Raw genomic sequence first — 16,471 nt, 5'->3', positions numbered from 1 at the left:
CAAAACACCCGGGTATTTTGCGCTTTTATATGACAATAAAAAAATCATTAATTAGAACCATAAATAAGGAACTACTATCTAAAATTGAGAGTATGAATATGAATTCGTTTTATAATCTTATTTTAGTTCAATAACTGCATTCAACCCAAAGAGGAGGGAATCATTGCTGAGCTGGTACAAAACTGTCGATGCACTGAAGTGCCCTTCCATTTTTGTACAATGAATGAAACGAGAATACGTAGTAGGTTGTTCACCATATCTTCTTGGGAATATTAAAAGCAACAAGTGCCTTCGTTGCCGCACATGGTCACATTCCAAACGACAATAGAAAATCATGTTAATTAGATTTGGAAAATAAAGAAGAATTCAATGAGAAACGATGAAGCCACACAAAATACTCCAAAGCATAGTAAACAATTGGTCATTGGAGAAAAAACATTTGAAATACTATTCGAAGGGGAAAATAGTAAAGTGTTCATATTTTTTATAATTTTTATTATTATTAAGAAACCTAGGAGGTAGTTTGTTGTTAACATAAATGGACGATTACGAGGATTCGCAACAGCAACAATCTGGTAAGGGCAACAATATATCGTTTCTACTGAATCTGGAAAACATTTTTGTGTAAAATTCTGATTCCATTTTCCAGGAGGTAGAGGTGGCGGCGTGGCAGCGTCCAGTTCCACGGGCGCAATAAAAGTAGGCGGCTGGCGCTATGAGGATGGCACACGTTATATAGGCGAATGGAATCAACGTGGAATGAAGCATGGAATTGGTCATCTACTATTCGCAGATGGCACGCGTTACGATGGACAATTTTGTGAAGGACTTAGTCATGGGTTGGGCTGCATGTGGTTTGCTGATGGAGCAAAGTAATTTTTTCATAGCATCGATCTTACGGTATGTTCTCTAAGCCATTTACAATTTCAGGTATGAGGGCGAATTCATGAATGGTTGGTTCCATGGTTTTGGCATTTTTTGGAGATCCGATGGTATGAAATTCGAAGGAGAGTTTCGCGGTGGCAAAATATGGGGACATGGTTTGGTTACGTTTAAGGATTTCTCACACGGGTTTCCCCGCAATGAAGGTTTTTTCCAAGACTGCCGTTTGTTGCGCAAACGTCGCTGCCCCGAAATAGTACAAAAAGCCCAAAAATGTGCCCTTATGGCCAGATCGCAGTGTGACCACCCCTACTGATGTTTACAAATTCCAATAAATTAAAAACAATTCGAACTGATTTCCCTGTTTGTTTTTATTTTTTCTTATAAAATTTAAACAATTGTTCAAAGAAATTCCTTTATACATAGAACATACAAAAATATCTATCTTAAATAACTAAATTTCTGTTAAAAACGATCAACATTGTACGGCTAATGGACACATAGTATGTGCGCTCATTTAGTCTCCCGATGGTGCTCCTACCATATACCAGGCATTTCGGGCCTGTACCGCAGCGTTTCGCACCAAACGTTTGGGATCATCCAGGGCAGAAGCAAGCTCCAAAACAACATCGAATTTATACGGCAACAGTACAAAAGTGGCATACTTTGTAATGTCCTGCAGCAAATTTAAAGCTGAAATGCGTACTTTCTGCAAAGGAGGAAGACATTTAATATAAAGAATACCAATTGAGAGAGACGTAATCGAAAGCTTACCATAGAATGCATGCATGTGGTTAACTTGAGGCAGGCTGGTATTAGATGACTTAAATGTCCGCGGAAATATTCATCCTGGTGTTTGACAAAATTCTCACAAATCTTTAACGATATACTCTGTGTATGTATATTGTCGGCTTCCAGACATTTAAAGATGATTGGGCCAATCTGAAAATGTTCAATAACAATTAAGTGATACATTCATCATAGTTTTTTTTTAATATTTAAAATTAAGGCAATACCATATTTATTAAAAGTTAATGAATAATGTACAGTTAAAATTTTCTGTAACTCATGTTAGTTAGGCAGGAAGACACAAACAAAATTTTCGGTAGAATATTCAGTCTGTTCGGGCGGCAACAGATTATTTATCTAAAGGTTGATTGTGGATATTGGATGAGTTAAAATTACTTTTAAAAAAAGTTTATGACTCAATTTGTAGGTGCTTATAAAGAGTACATATCATTTTGTCCATCAATCACTCCATTAACGAACAGCGGGGAAACTTTCTTTGTATTCCCTTGGGGGCTCTTGAGCATTGTGTCGCTTAGCAACGCATACGCATATACATTTCCCATGAACATTTCATTAAGGAACGTGGCACACTTCTCTCATATCAATGACTGCAGTCCAAGTTTTAGCTCAATGATATGAGACCACCCTTTTTTGCCGAGTCCAAATGGCGCACTGTGAGGGATTTGACCTCAAAAGTGTTGCTTAATTCAAAATGAAAATTTCAAGCTATAATAAAATATTATACACCATTCAAAAGGGTATAAAATTCTCTTTCATATTGCGGAAAATATGGTCTGAGGCCATTTGTTGTTGGTTGTAATAGGTTCATGAATGTGCACTTTTTTTTTGATTTTTCAATTTAACGTGATTTCGTATAATTTTTGTACACATTTTTTTCGGAAAAATTATAAGTCACATGTCCTTTAAACTATAAACCTATTTCCTTTAGGCGTTAAGCTAATTTTACAAATTTTGCAATAGCAGAATTCAAAAATATCTATATCCATAAATTTATGACACTTTAAAATGTACGTTTTTTAGAAAAACATGGAGATAAAATTAACTATTCAAACGTATCATGCTTCGAATCTTTGTTTTTTTAATTCGGGACATCCTCGACTATACGTATGTTCAAGAAAGTTTTGCACGTTTTGCCCCATTTGGATTTTTTGAGCTTTTTTTGTCGATACCAAAAAAAGCGCATATTTTGTGTATTATGCTGTTTGTATTGATTAAGATTATTAAAACTTCAATAACTGATCTGAGATTTTATGCAGATCTATTTTCTTAATCTTCGTTGCTATATAGGGAAATCCATATTCAGCGATAACTTTAAACACACTACCCTATAAAATTCAAGACATGTTATGTGGGACAACAGCATTTACAAGAAACATCTTTCAGACTATATATATATCAACCGATTTTTTAAATCTCCACATATATGTTCTCTCATGCGTCAACGTTTTCAGTAAATTTCGCCCCAATCGGTTGTTTAATATTGATGTTGAGTCACTTTAAAGGAATGTACCAAAAACTATATATATCGGACCTATAAGCAAATCTGAACCGGTATCGGAAACATCTAAGACAAGTTTCATCCCAATCGCTTGTTGTTTGTAGGTGTTATAGCATTAAAAAGAAATATCTCAAAACATATAAATCCAAATCTGAACAGATTTTTTTTAATATTCACCAAAAATCAACCTTTTAACTTCCTTCCTGTGCTGAATTTCGATAAAATCTAAACATAAATCAAAGAGTTATTGTAATACCAATAAATAGTGTAAACAATATATATATACTTATGTATCAGATATATATATATATATATATATAAATCTGAACCGACTTACTTCAAGCTTAAAATTTCTCTTTTTCTATCAATATAAGTAATATTTTCAAAATTTCATGAAGATCGACCTGTCCGTGGATTTTAAACGACACTTTTGAGGTCAAATTCCCCACTGTGCGGCGTGCCGCTTAGCCACATCAGTTGTTAGAGAAGTTTAAAGCAACATCTCTTTATTAAGAAGTTTGACATGGCTGAAGGCCTCCTAAATGTAGCCAGTATTGGTGAGAGGCTTGATTAAGTGTAAATCGCCACAGCATCGCTAAGACAATTTTTGCCCAGTGTACGCGTTCATCCTTTTTTCGTCATCGGATAGGCACATCCCGGAGTGCCCTCTCTGCACGCTTCTGGTCCGTTCCTGAAACTGTTTGGTTCGCCAGAACCGCCTCAATCATCGGTAGGTGTCGGTGAGGTGTAACGGGTGCATGGAGTGGATGCATTTCCGATCTTCCTCTGCATTTCCGATCACCACGGGATTATATTCGCATTATGTTACAAGGTGCTGTGCAAACGCATTGCCGACGCCTTCGGCGTCCTCTTCGGACGCCCCAACAATCCCATGGCAGCCGGTTGTACGTACCGAATTGTACACTGCTACAACAACAAGTAGTAGATTTTATGAGCCGGAAGAACATATTGGTTGCAGCGATCCAGGAGACAAAGCTCAAAGCTTAATCCCATGGCAGCCAGTTGTACACACCGGATTGACCCGGCGGAATCCTCATCGACAAGGGCTGCCGCGTCAGTGTACGTGGTCGTCCTTTTTCGTCATGGGAGAGGCACTTCCCGGAGTGCCTTTTTCGTACGCTTCTGGTCCTTGCCGGGATTGAAATGAACCCCGGACCCTGGTTCTGTTCGGTTTGCCAGAACCGGTTCCATCACCGGTTGGTGTTGGTGAGATGTAACCGGTGCATGGAGTGCGTACATTTCCGATCTTGCTCTTTGTCGTTGCCTTCTACGCCCTCGTCGTCGGACTATGTGACCCCCAACCTCTACTGTGCGACAATATACGCAACAGCTGCATCCCAGCCCCAATATTGCCAGGCCAGTGCCGGGAAGTGTATCATTATTGTAATTGACAAAGCTGACCAACACCTGCAGCTTGCACAGTTGTCACGGATACAATGTGCTACGTAAGAATCGCTCAAGGAATGGAGGCGGGGGATTGGCGATACATTGGTGATTGGTGATACACCATTCCGTGCAGTATAGTCCCATCTCGCCTGCGCCTGCGGGCATAGCATTCAGGTCCGGTAGTGCCGAGATAGAGCTCTACAACGTGTACAAACCCCCGGTTGGTAGCTGTGTCCCAATTAACGGCCAGGCTTTCAAGCCCGACATAAGTGGGCTACTATCTGGCCATAATCGTCTGGTTCTAGGGGGCTTTAATGCGCATCACATTTCATGGTATTCTCCGCTAGGTAACGACCAGCGGGGCATAGCTTTAGCAGAGCAGATTGAAGGCTCCAAGTTTTGCACGGTGAATGAAGATGCCCCAACTAAGATTATGAGGAGGTGTAGCAGATCGCCAGACATTTCCATTATATCCCCTGATCTCCTGAGTAAAGTATCCTGGCAAGCCGTCATTTCTTTGGGGTTAGACCACCTCCCCATAATTCTCACCATCAACCGACCACCCGACTTCATAACCTCTGAGCGCCGGACGTTCATCAATCAGAAGAAGGCCGATTGCGCTGGCTTCAGAGATTATACCAATCGGCGCTTCATTGAACTGACACCCCCCTCTGATGAGCTTGTGGCCGAAAGGAAATTCCGAGACATCATTAAGCCTCTCGCTTTATACTAGCCGTTCGAATACCCCAAATGCGGCCCAATTTCCCGGCGCAGGCAGTGGTACTCGCAGACGAGCGTGATGGGATTCGAAATAAACAAAGTAGTCAACGAACATAAGCGAAAATTATGGAGCAATGTAACTTACCGGTTTAGGCAAGTTGTAGTCTACTGTTAATTCACTCTCGAACCCTGGTAGACGGGATGACAGGATATCGGTCAATTTTGGCGACTGTAACTGTGACTGACCCGAAGATATGTGCCAGATTGCTCAACCTTTAATTTACTGAGCATCCCGAGAGTGAGAAGTCTAGGAGGAGATCCAGTCGTCGTATCCGTGCTCTTCGAGCCGATGGACAGTCATCACAATTTACCGTGAACGGTTACAAAAGTCATTCGTCGCGCCAATCCATCGAAGGCGATGGGCCCCGACGGAATCTCTACACTGATGCTGAAGATTCTGGATCTATCTGGAGTCGAGTACCTTTCCAATGTCCTCAAACTGTTGTTATTGTTGTCGTAGCCACAAGTTTATATGTGGAGGTGGCGATCCTCGCCTAGCTCCTATAGGTGAGCAAGCTCGTTCCACTCTAAAGGACCGATCGCCGCGGGAACATGATGGCCATAGATTATTTTAAGGCGCCAATAACTCGCCTTGTCATATCGAGCATCAGTATTTATGCAAGAACCAATGCCGCCCGGTACCGCTGATTGTCCGCGACTGCCGTTGCAGCTACTCTGTATGGAGCATTCCACTATCCGCAACATGTGGACGAGCCCGGTAGCTCAGAGCTAAGCTTCTCGTGGCAGCTATGAGCACACACAGATCGCACCTCAAAGTTCCAGTCTGTGTGGTGTTCACAGCTATCCCGTGCCGGAAGATCATTTTATATGACAGCTACTTCGGGTTATAAACTAAATTAGGACATACTGGGCACAGTTGCGGGAAATCAAAACAATACACCTTGTGCAAACACGGATAAGAATTGCACCCCATGAAGGCTGGAGAATTCAAGATCCGAAATAGTGTAAATCTAGCGGCTATATCAGCTATACCAGGTTATGAACCGATGTGAACCATTCTTGGCATAGTTATTGGAAGTCAAAACAAAACACCTCGGATTTTGAGTGCAAAATTTCACACAACTTGGATAGGAATTGCGCCCTATAAGGGCTCGGTTTATATGGGAGCTTAGCACAGTGTTGGAAGTCATATCAAAAAACCTTATGCCGGACATATCGAATAACAATTGCGCTCTCTAGAGGCTCAAAAAGTCAAAATTCAAGATCTAATTATTGTATATGGCTGCTATATCAGAACATGGACCGATATAGCCCATTTACTATCCCAACTGGCCTTCACAAACAAGAATTATTCGTGCAAAATTTCAAAAATTTGCGTGCTTTCGACCGACGGACGGACATGGCTATATCGACTTAGAATTTCAAGACGATCAAAAATATATGTACTATGTTGGGTCTCGAATCATTATTTTGATGTGTTACAAACAGAATGACGAAACACCCATCCTATAGAGGAGGGTATAAAAACGTAAAGCTTACCTTCGCTATATTCATTTTCAATACGGCATGCGGCGTTGTTTTAAGAACATAGACAAATGCCACTAAGTGATGTTCGCAATATGATTCCAATTTCTGACCAAGTTTTGACAGCATTAAATGGAAGAACTTTTGTTGAAATAAAAATTTCACTTTTGGTAAATGCAATTGAGGATATTCGGCAGCTATTATGTCAAAAGCCAAGGCAGCAACTGTCGACAAGGAAGGGTGATCTAAGAGTTCAGAGAGCTGAAATAGATTACATAGATGGTATGAATGATGTTTAAATATAAATGCCAAAACACTTACCGCTTCAACAATTTCTCCTGCTTCATCACAGCCGCGCATAACTAGACCCTTGGCCATCCATGACAATGCTTCTACGGCTTTCTTGTTCCCCTTTTTGATGTAGTCTTTCAATTTAACAATGGTACGTTTTATGATGCCACGATTAGTGTCATTGTATTCGATTTTATTCACCAAGCTACATAGCAAATGATGTGCCACTTGCCGCACCTCTTCGTTGTCCGACTGTAGAGACAGCTGCGTAAGCTCGTCCATTAAACGTTCGAAATGGTCGTCGAGACTTATGTCTTTGTTCAAAAAACCCAGCAGCCCCTGTGCAACATACAAATCGGTCTCGAGTCTTAAATTCAACTTATATAGGTATTGTGTTGCAACAATATATTGTTCCGATACGGGCAGTGTCTGTATAATGGCATTCAGAGCGTACGATATCTGTGCTAATGTGGCAGAATTCAAGTTTTTATTACTTTGTGCCAAAGTTACGAGCTTTTCAATTAGTTCACTATTGTGTTGAAGGTCCACAATAAAACGCTCATCTTCGATCTTCAGCAAACGATTGAGGGCCTCCAAAGACAAAAGTCTCACATCATTTGATACATCACTTCCAAATATCTGTTCATACAGTAGATTCATTATACGTTCGGTAAAGGCTATTTGCCGAACCAATGGCAACAAGTTTGTAAGGATTTTTTGCTTGACAAAGTTTGAAAATATTCTAAAGTTGCGTAGGCAACCATCAATGCAATTGGACTGCAGCTCAATGGGATGTAGTGCTCCTAATCGCTCTACTAACGGTTGTGTTTGCTCCAAATCGATTTTATCATCAATTAGCAGAGCCATCAATGCTTTGTAAATTAGGACTCTGTTTGCTTCACTTATCATGGGGGCACATTCAATAAGAACTGACAGACTGACCCTTAGCAAGTCGTTATTGACGCTTTCGCTATCCGTCTCCACCTTGCGCAAGTTTGCTATCATATGCTCATGTAATTGGGAACATATATCTGTGTCTATAGCTTTGTACACAACTTCACCCTTCAGGGAAATAATATTGAATATCTGTGCAATAATGTTGTAAATGCGTATGCATTCATCGTCGGTTAGGTTGGCAGGTTGCTCCCTGAGTTTAATTAGGAATGCATTAAGAGTTTTTTCACTTGCAAACACAGGATCGCCAGCGACACATACTAAAGCTATTAGAGATGCAGGATTGAACAGGCGATGGTTTACATCGCTTAAGTGGGGTAAAATAGTACCCAGTATTATTGTTTGATAGTTGTGACTTATATGTGTTTTCGATTGCGACGTTGGTTGTTCCAAAATAGCACGCAAAGTTCGCAAACCTTGTGATGTGACCTCAGCATTATCAGAGCCAGGAAATATGTCTACCTTCAATGATGTCCATATTTGGTCAAAATGTGGTTCCAAACTTTCACATGAGAATTTGAGGGCTGCTTCATACTGAAAAGAAAATAAGAAAAGAATTCCATTTTACTGACCAGTGCAAGAATTAATGTCAACGTGCAGGATGTGTGTCCATATTGTGACCTTGGACCACACGGCACAAGTCACATGCCTGTTTAACCTACTCGATTCAAACCCAGATCCCTCTAGACGCCGCACCCCGACTTAGCCGCACAGTTTCTGTACCTGGATATTCAGCAGAACCAAGCAGACGAATAATAGATAGACTGCTACAACAACAACTAAGCAGTGAATAAATTTGAATGCCTTAGAACATAATTTCATTAAGACTCATTGTAAAACGTAAAATTTTCCAATATCAAGTAAGAACTTTATCAATACGAGTAGTATGTATGTATCTTGGCGATAATCGCGCCTCATTCGCACGATTAGTGTAGAAAGTTGTTGTTGTTGTTGTTGTAGCTACCAAACAGCAAGTGCTACTGAATCGATGAGCCTTCTACATTCCCGGCGGGGGATAGCTGTGAGCATCACACAGGCTGGAACATTCAGGTCCGATCTGTGTGGTGTTCATTGCTGTTACGAGAAGCTTAGTTGCGAGCTACCGGGCACGTCCACAGGTTGCAGATAGTGGAATGATCCATTCGGAGTAGCTGCAACGGCTGTCGCTGACATTCAGCGTAATCGAGCGGAGAGTCTCAGTGAAAGGCCAGGCGGCACCGGCTCTTGCACAAATACCGAGTGCCTATGATGCTCGATATGACAAGGCTGGTTATTGGCGCCTTTAAATAACCAATGGCCACCCTGCTCCCGCGCCGATCGGTCTTTTGGACCGGAACGAGGTTGCTCATTTACAGGAGCATGATGAGGATCGCCACCTCCACAGGCAAATGTGGTTACAACAACAAGACAATCCCATGGGAGCCGGTTGTACATACCGGATTGGCCCGATGGAGTCTTTCATCGGCATGGGCTGCCGCCTCAGTTTACAACACACTGCTGCAACAACAACAACAAGACAATTGTTTGTCTTTCTTATTTAAAGCCGGCCCAGATTAAACCGTGCCGCAACAGCCTTATCTACTCATAGTCCGGATTTTCCCATAGGATTTTCGTCGCGTTACCGACCGCCATTTACTCGGACTGCGTCGACCCGAAAGGCTTCGGGTTAACCAAGTTTATTGCCGGCAGTCCTTATGCCTTCACTGCATAATAGTCTATTCTTTCATTCACCCTTACTCCGCTATGGGCCGGCACCCAAACGATGCGAATGGTGCCATCCTCATCAGGACAATAACAAAAATTCTCCTGATTTTTATTGCTCTGATGGCCAGTTTACTGGCCGGAAATATGTTCACACTCGAAGTCCTGGCCGAATCTTCGTCCGCAGGACCTATTATGGTCAGGCAGCCGAAAACAGATCTCAGTCCCTATGTTCTCAATGTATTTCAATCCATCCGTTTAGCATGAACTTCAAGATGACAATCTCTAGTATGCATCAATCCAAGACTGTGTCGCTGGCAGCAGTGCATCGCACTCGACCACAAGAGTCGTCTCCGATATCCGATCGAAAAACTCTTTCATACCTCCCAGATTTCCACTCCATATTCCATTATAATCTCCCACCACTTGATCTGTCTATCGGACTTTTGATCTCCCGGGTTTTCGTGTACCGCAGTGTTTGCCTTCAAAAGACTTCTGTGCTGGAGCTTCTTCATTCATTCTGACAACATGACCTAGCCACCGCAGCCATTAAATTTGGATACGTGTAACTATGCTATCGTCATCATACAGCTCATACAGCTCGTGGTTCATACGACGCCTATATTCTCCATTAACGCAAACTGGTCCATTTATTTTACAACGAATTTTTCTCTCAAACACTCCAAGCACTGCTTCGTTTGCTTTCACAAGTACCCATGCCTCAGAACGACACGGGTAGTATCAGAGTCTTGCATAGCGTTATCTTCGTCTGTCGTGATGTGGCCTTGTTTCTAAACTTCCTACTTAATCCAAAGTAGCATCTGTTTGCCAGCAATATTCTTCGCTTAATCTCAAAACTGGTGTCGCTCGTTTCGGTTATGGCGATGCAGAAGTAGATAAAGTTGCTGACTATCTCAAAGTTGTGGTTCCCACCTTTCTTAATTTTCTTTATCTGATCTTTGAACATTGAACAGGGCGTTTTGGGAGTTGATACAATCCGTTTTGTCTTATATCCATTTACTGCCAGATCCATTTTCAATGATTCTCTTTCGATTCTTTCAAAGGCTGCAGTGACCGACTATGTTATCGATGTCGTCGGCATAGGCGAGTAGCATGTGTTCTCTTGTGATTAGTGTGCCATATCTATTCACATCTGCATCTCGTATAACCTTCTCCAGCAGGATATTAAAGAGATCACACGATAGGCTGTCTCCTTGTCTGAAACCTCGTTTGGTATTAAATGGTCTGGAGAGATTCTTTTTTATTCTTACTGAGGAACGTGTATCAGCAAGTGTCAGAGTCTTATTAATTCTGCAGGGATATCAAACTCAGACATGGCTTGAAATGCCTTTGAACGTATAGGGCTGTCGAAAGCGTCATCGTAGTCAGCAAAGTGATGGTAGGTGTTTATTTGTCCTTCTCGGGTCTTTTCCAGGACCTGGCCCAGTGTGAATATCTGCGGTCTAAAGCCGCATTGATAGGGCCCAATTATCACATTGACTTAAGGTTTAATTCTTCACACAGTACGCTCGAGAGTATCTTGTATGCGATGGGGAGGAGACTTATTCCTCTTTAGTTGGCACATTCCGTCTTGTCTCCTTTCTTGTATACGTGATTGGAACCTCAGCATACTGAGGTTCCAATCATCGGGTATGCGTTCTTCTAGCCAGATCGCGAAGACAAGTTGATGCATATGCCTTATCAGCGTGTCGCCACCGGTCTTAAATAGTTCAACGGGCAACCCGTCAGCTCCTGCTGCCTTGTTGTTCTTCAGTCGGGTCACGGCTACTAGGAACTCACTCTGACTAGGAGATAAACATTCTATAGCATCATCAGGGATTGGGTCTGCGTTATTCTCTTCTCCGCCATCGTCGGGCATTAGCAGCTTGGTACCGGCGCGGGATAACTATGAGCATCGCACAGTCTAGACTTTGAGCTCCAATTTGTGTGGTGTTTTTCGTTATCACGATAAGCTTAGCTGAGAGCTACCTGGCGCGTCCAAGTGTTGCGGATAGTGGACGTACGGAGTAGTTGCAACTGCAGTCTCTCGAGTCTCAGTGAGAGGCCGAGCGTCGCCGGCTCTTACTTAAGTACGGAGTGCCTATGATGCTCGATACGACAAGTCGAGATACCGGCGATCGGTCTAATAGGCCGAAACGAGCTTGCACGCCTATAAGAGCTTGACGAGGATCGCCACCCTCACATGTAAATGTGGCTAAAACAACAACTAGCAGCTTGGTAAAATTTTCTTTCCACAACCTCCGCACACTAACAGGAGGATGTTCCTGTACCAAAGCCATCGATTTGATGTTTGATTCTTTGGTAGAATTTCCCGACATCATTCTGACTCCTGTAAATCTCAATTCGCTCACATTTCCATCTTCTTTCTGCGGAATAGGCGTTATTTTATTCTCCACCAAATTACACGAAATTCCAAACTTATTTTTTCTTTCCTGAGACGAAAAACTCAATTTGTAGTGACCAACGGTTTAACGTCAACCATGCTTTATTAAACATCTGGAGTTCCTTAAGGATCTGTTCTTGGTCCCCTTTTGTTTAATCTGCAAGTCAATGACATAAAACAATCTATTGATACTGTAGCCCGCAAAACCTACTTTTACGCTGATGATGTTTTTTTTCTGTTTGGTGGTTATCGTTGTTCATCGGGTTAACTGGAAGCCAGTATTAGGTCAGATATTGCATTGGACATCTGTTAATCACCTTACAGTTAATACATCCAAGACCAAGGCTTTTATGTTTGGATCTCATGATCATAGCATCTCTGATTTGAATATTGTTATGAACGGTGTTTAAATTGAATATGTGCATCAATTTAAAATTCTTGGCATTGTCTCCGATTCGAGACTCACAAACCTCACATTCATTTGGTTACTAGTAGGGTGTGGAGTTCATTGAGAAGAATTTATGCTTCAAATATCTACTTGCCTACTTCTGTGAGGAAATGACTTGCTCATACCCTTTTGCTGACCCAAGTTAGTACCGGAAGTTTTTTCCGGTACTAACTTAATTCATATAACGTCGATCGATCGGCGGATCGTGAACAATGTTGCCGTTTTTGGTAGGTTCCTACCAAAATTGGTACGTTTTTATTCTCTTGGTAGGTTGGTAGGCTGACCTCAAATTTTGGTAGGTTTTTCCAACATACAAAGTACTTAATGAAAAAATCGCCAGGTACAACTCAACTCAAAAAAACCATGGATGTCGAGGGGCCAAATACTATTACAAGTGGTCTCACTACAAGTTTCAGTAGAAAAAAGCGTAAGTCCTGATATTGACTGTAACTTTTACGACTTTAAAGGGATCTCTTCCAAATTTCGCAAATTCTGGGTAGAAAATGCGGCTTTTGTGCCTTCCATTGTAAAGCAGGCTTTGTGGCAGCTGCATACCAATATATTCAAATCTGGCCCATACTCAGATGTTGAGAGGTCCATGAAATTCACTGCAACGGCAAAATGGGTAGTAAAAGCGCATTTCAATCGGAACATTTAAATCAGGAGATCGCTTTATTCAAACTGGGCACACTTGTTCATTGAAATCGGGGCACAAATATAACTTTATGAACCCGACATTTCTTATCGGGAGATTGGTAATCGGTACGTCTATAGAGTGATTTCAACAAACAGACTGGCGGACATAAAAAACGACGCTCCAGTACTTTTTACCGTTGAAATGGCAAAGTGGGCAACTTTTCGGTGGTGGGTATAAAATCATATACCGCAGTTTTGGTTTGTAGAAAATTTGGTATATTTTGGTAGGATTTTTCTTAAATTTTGGTAAGAAATAATTTTCTTGAGTGGCAACACTGATCGTTTATAATGTTAATAGGCGTGACTACATTTCGAATAACGTACAGCAGTTCCTAGATTGTCCATTTGATGATTTGCTTAAATTCCGTTTACTTCTTATGTATCATAAAATCATCAAATATGAGCGACCGCTTACTCTGCATGAAAGCTTTATGTTTAGTATGTCTACAAGAAATCCGCAAATAGTAATTCCACTTATTAGGAATTCTATTTATATGAAGTCGTTGAGAATTAGAGTTTCTCGTTGCTGGAATTATTTGCCCCAGTCTTTACGTATTTTTTGCAGTGTAACAAGGTATTGTTAGAATATTTTAACCGTTAAGTACCTGGCCCTTAGTTACAATTGACATTTCAATATACGTTTAAGTTAATTAGACCGACTTTCATTACATCTTCATGTACAATTTCATCGCTTACACTCATCGCTGACCTAGTTAATTTCTTTTGGCAATTATACTTCAAGTATGTTCATAAATATATTCTTTGTGTATTACAGCTGGGGAGCCAATTTTGCTACTTATAAGTTTTTTATTTAGATTTTATTTTTGACTGTTTTTTTCGTATAGATACTTTTACTTGCCTGATTTTACTGTAAGGCTTTTTGTATTATATTGAAATTAATAAATAAATAAAATTAAATAAATTTGGTGTGGGATGGTTTATTACCCAACTGAAATCCTCTGCTAAATTTTAATAAAAAGCGGTTTAGAATTGGATATAGCTCCCATATAAATATATCAATCGAATTTCAATTATTGTTCAGTAGTGACTGTAGGTAGAAAATTGTGGTGTGATCTACATTCAAATCTGAACCGTTATTGGTGAAATTTACCACATCCTGATAGTCGATAATGAATTTCATACCAAATTTCGTGAATATTGGTTGAAAGAACTAGAGGGTGTGCGTTTTAAAACGTAACTTTTTGGTTTTTGGGAAACTTGAATGCATACATTAAACTAGGGAGAGAATAGTTTTATAATAGCATGTTAAGCATGCTAGTACAAAGATAAGAACAAAAATTGCAAATTTACACTAGAACATTTTCTTCAAGAAACAAGCAGTGATGCTATCCTCATATAAAATATAAAAGGTTGAAGTCCGATTCAACCTGTTTACTCAATAAAAGGGATCCTTCTTTTTAATTTCCGAGTCTCAACGGTTTGGCACAGAGCGTAGTAGATAAAATGTATTTTCTTTTTTTCTTAAAATTTACTATTCAACTTACCAGTAACACCAATGAATCACATTTTGCCACCACCAAATCACTTTCTAACTTCTCTAAGGCCAACGCTACAGTCCATTCAACAAAATCCTGTGAAGCAATTAAACACTGAGTAAGCTTTCTGGACAAATTTTCTCTGGTTATTGTATCCGGATCATTTTTGGTTGGATTAAAATCAATGGGGAAATAGCAGGCAAATACTTCAAACATCTCTTCACTTAAATGCAACAACGGATAGGTGGATATAAAGTGCGGCATAAATGAGAATATGAAGTCTAAATTTCGGGGATCTCTTTCGCCATCGATGGAGCTGACAATGCCATATATAAAATCACCTGACATTGCCTTTAAATCTATTTGGAAGAGGTAAGAATTATATAAGCAAACATCCTTTTAAGAGGAGGGTCTCCCGACTTACCGTCTACGTAGGTTTCCGACAAGTATTTAAAAATCTGAAATAAACGGTAACGATCGCTACGTAATTGTGATTGGCACGTTGTATTCAGGAAGAAATTCTGCAAGAGAGTAACCACACATTTTCCGGGGAAATTTTTCATATGGACGAGAGCATCAATTCCTTCTATTATTGCCGGTATTACATTATGATGATCTTTCAAACGCGCAGCATAGAAATTAGCCAGTACCTCTAATTGCTCGCCATTCAGATAATCCTTAGGCAGCTGACATAAAACTCGCGAATATAAAAGAGTCCCCTGGACACGCTGTTCCACACTGCTAGAGGTCAACGCAAAGTGTAAGCTTTCGCATAAGCTCACAACATCATACTTTCTAGTCTCAATATCTAAAATATGATTGTGCTTTAATATTTTATATATGTAGTATTTTTTCCACCACCCACTTCATTGCGAGACGGGCAATTTGCTCACCTTTAGATATTTGTTCCGCACTTTGTTTAATAGATACATCACTGCTCAAAGCCTCCTCAAGGGAAGCCTGTGTCAAAGGAACCATTGTTTCACAGCTTTTCCTCGATATGTACAATTGAAATGAACAATCGTCTGAACTTGCTATTTTATAATAAATTGAACAAAGAATGGATTTCGTGGTCAATGCACGCGATGAAAGGACAATCACAATAATCTTCTTCTTACTGGTGAAAGAATATCGTGATGACATTAAACAGCTGGTCGTGTGCTAGTAAGAAGTGTGGTACAGTTACAAACAGTAATTGGAACCAGGGATGGAAAACTTAATACTTTAGTACTTTTTTCAGTATACGCCTGGCAATCTCAAGATAAATTCATTTACAGGTAGGAACATATATATAATATTATCTATATATATAAAGGGTGATTTTTGAAAATGCATGAAATCTTTATTTGAATCGGTAATACGATCTATATAATTTAATGTCTGAGGATTATTTCGTGCAAATGTTGACCGTGACTGCGCCTCAAATGGTCCATCCGTTTAATCGCCGCTGTGTGGCATGTGGCACTGTCTTGTCATGCAAGTCAAGCTCCAGCATTTTGGGCATGGCGAAACCATTAAAGGTGGTCTTATTCGTACAACAATCACAAATCAAATGGTGCAATCCGCCATCTAGGCATCAAGCTGATCGACGTTAGGCCAACACTCACAAAGAAATTTGT

At 40.5% G+C, this 16,471-nt stretch overlaps 2 protein-coding genes across 2 annotated transcripts; one reads left to right on the top strand and one right to left on the bottom strand.

Annotated features, from left to right (window-relative positions):
- The first annotated feature begins 405 nt into the window (after positions 1-405).
- On the top strand, positions 406-1,238 carry LOC106081448 (MORN repeat-containing protein 4 homolog). The gene is made up of 3 exons (XM_013243397.1): positions 406-575; positions 650-872; positions 931-1,238. Exons 1-3 carry the CDS (start codon positions 539-541, stop codon positions 1,196-1,198), a joined length of 528 nt encoding a protein of 175 aa, XP_013098851.1. The 5' UTR covers positions 406-538; the 3' UTR covers positions 1,199-1,238.
- Positions 1,236-15,972, bottom strand: LOC106081443 (MMS19 nucleotide excision repair protein). The gene is made up of 7 exons (XM_013243384.2): positions 15,746-15,972; positions 15,277-15,660; positions 14,862-15,211; positions 7,184-8,641; positions 6,878-7,123; positions 1,657-1,824; positions 1,236-1,591 (listed from the first exon to the last, which is right to left on the bottom strand). Exons 1-7 carry the CDS (start codon positions 15,828-15,830, stop codon positions 1,400-1,402), a joined length of 2,883 nt encoding a protein of 960 aa, XP_013098838.2. The 5' UTR covers positions 15,831-15,972; the 3' UTR covers positions 1,236-1,399.
- Between the last annotated feature and the right edge of the window lie 499 nt (positions 15,973-16,471).

Source organism: Stomoxys calcitrans, chromosome 2, assembly GCF_963082655.1.
Source record: "Stomoxys calcitrans chromosome 2, idStoCalc2.1, whole genome shotgun sequence".
NCBI lineage: Eukaryota > Metazoa > Arthropoda > Insecta > Diptera > Muscidae > Stomoxys > Stomoxys calcitrans.
The sequence above is the reverse complement of the archived record's forward strand: the minus strand, read 5'-3'. Positions and strand labels throughout refer to the sequence as shown.

Excerpts from the sequence above, each read along its gene's own strand:
- LOC106081448 (XM_013243397.1), top strand. The coding sequence starts at position 539 with ATGGACGATTACGAGGATTCGCAACAGCAACAATCTG. Across the intron at positions 576-649 it reads TTCGCAACAGCAACAATCTG|GAGGTAGAGGTGGCGGCGTG; the intron begins GTAAGGGCAACA and ends TCCATTTTCCAG. Across the intron at positions 873-930 it reads TGGTTTGCTGATGGAGCAAA|GTATGAGGGCGAATTCATGA; the intron begins GTAATTTTTTCA and ends TTACAATTTCAG.
- LOC106081443 (XM_013243384.2), bottom strand. The coding sequence starts at position 15,830 with ATGGTTCCTTTGACACAGGCTTCCCTTGAGGAGGCTTTGAGCAGTGAT. Across the intron at positions 15,661-15,745 it reads TGCGGAACAAATATCTAAAG|ATATTGAGACTAGAAAGTAT; the intron begins GTGAGCAAATTG and ends ATCATATTTTAG. Across the intron at positions 15,212-15,276 it reads GTCGGAAACCTACGTAGACG|ATTTAAAGGCAATGTCAGGT; the intron begins GTAAGTCGGGAG and ends TCTTCCAAATAG.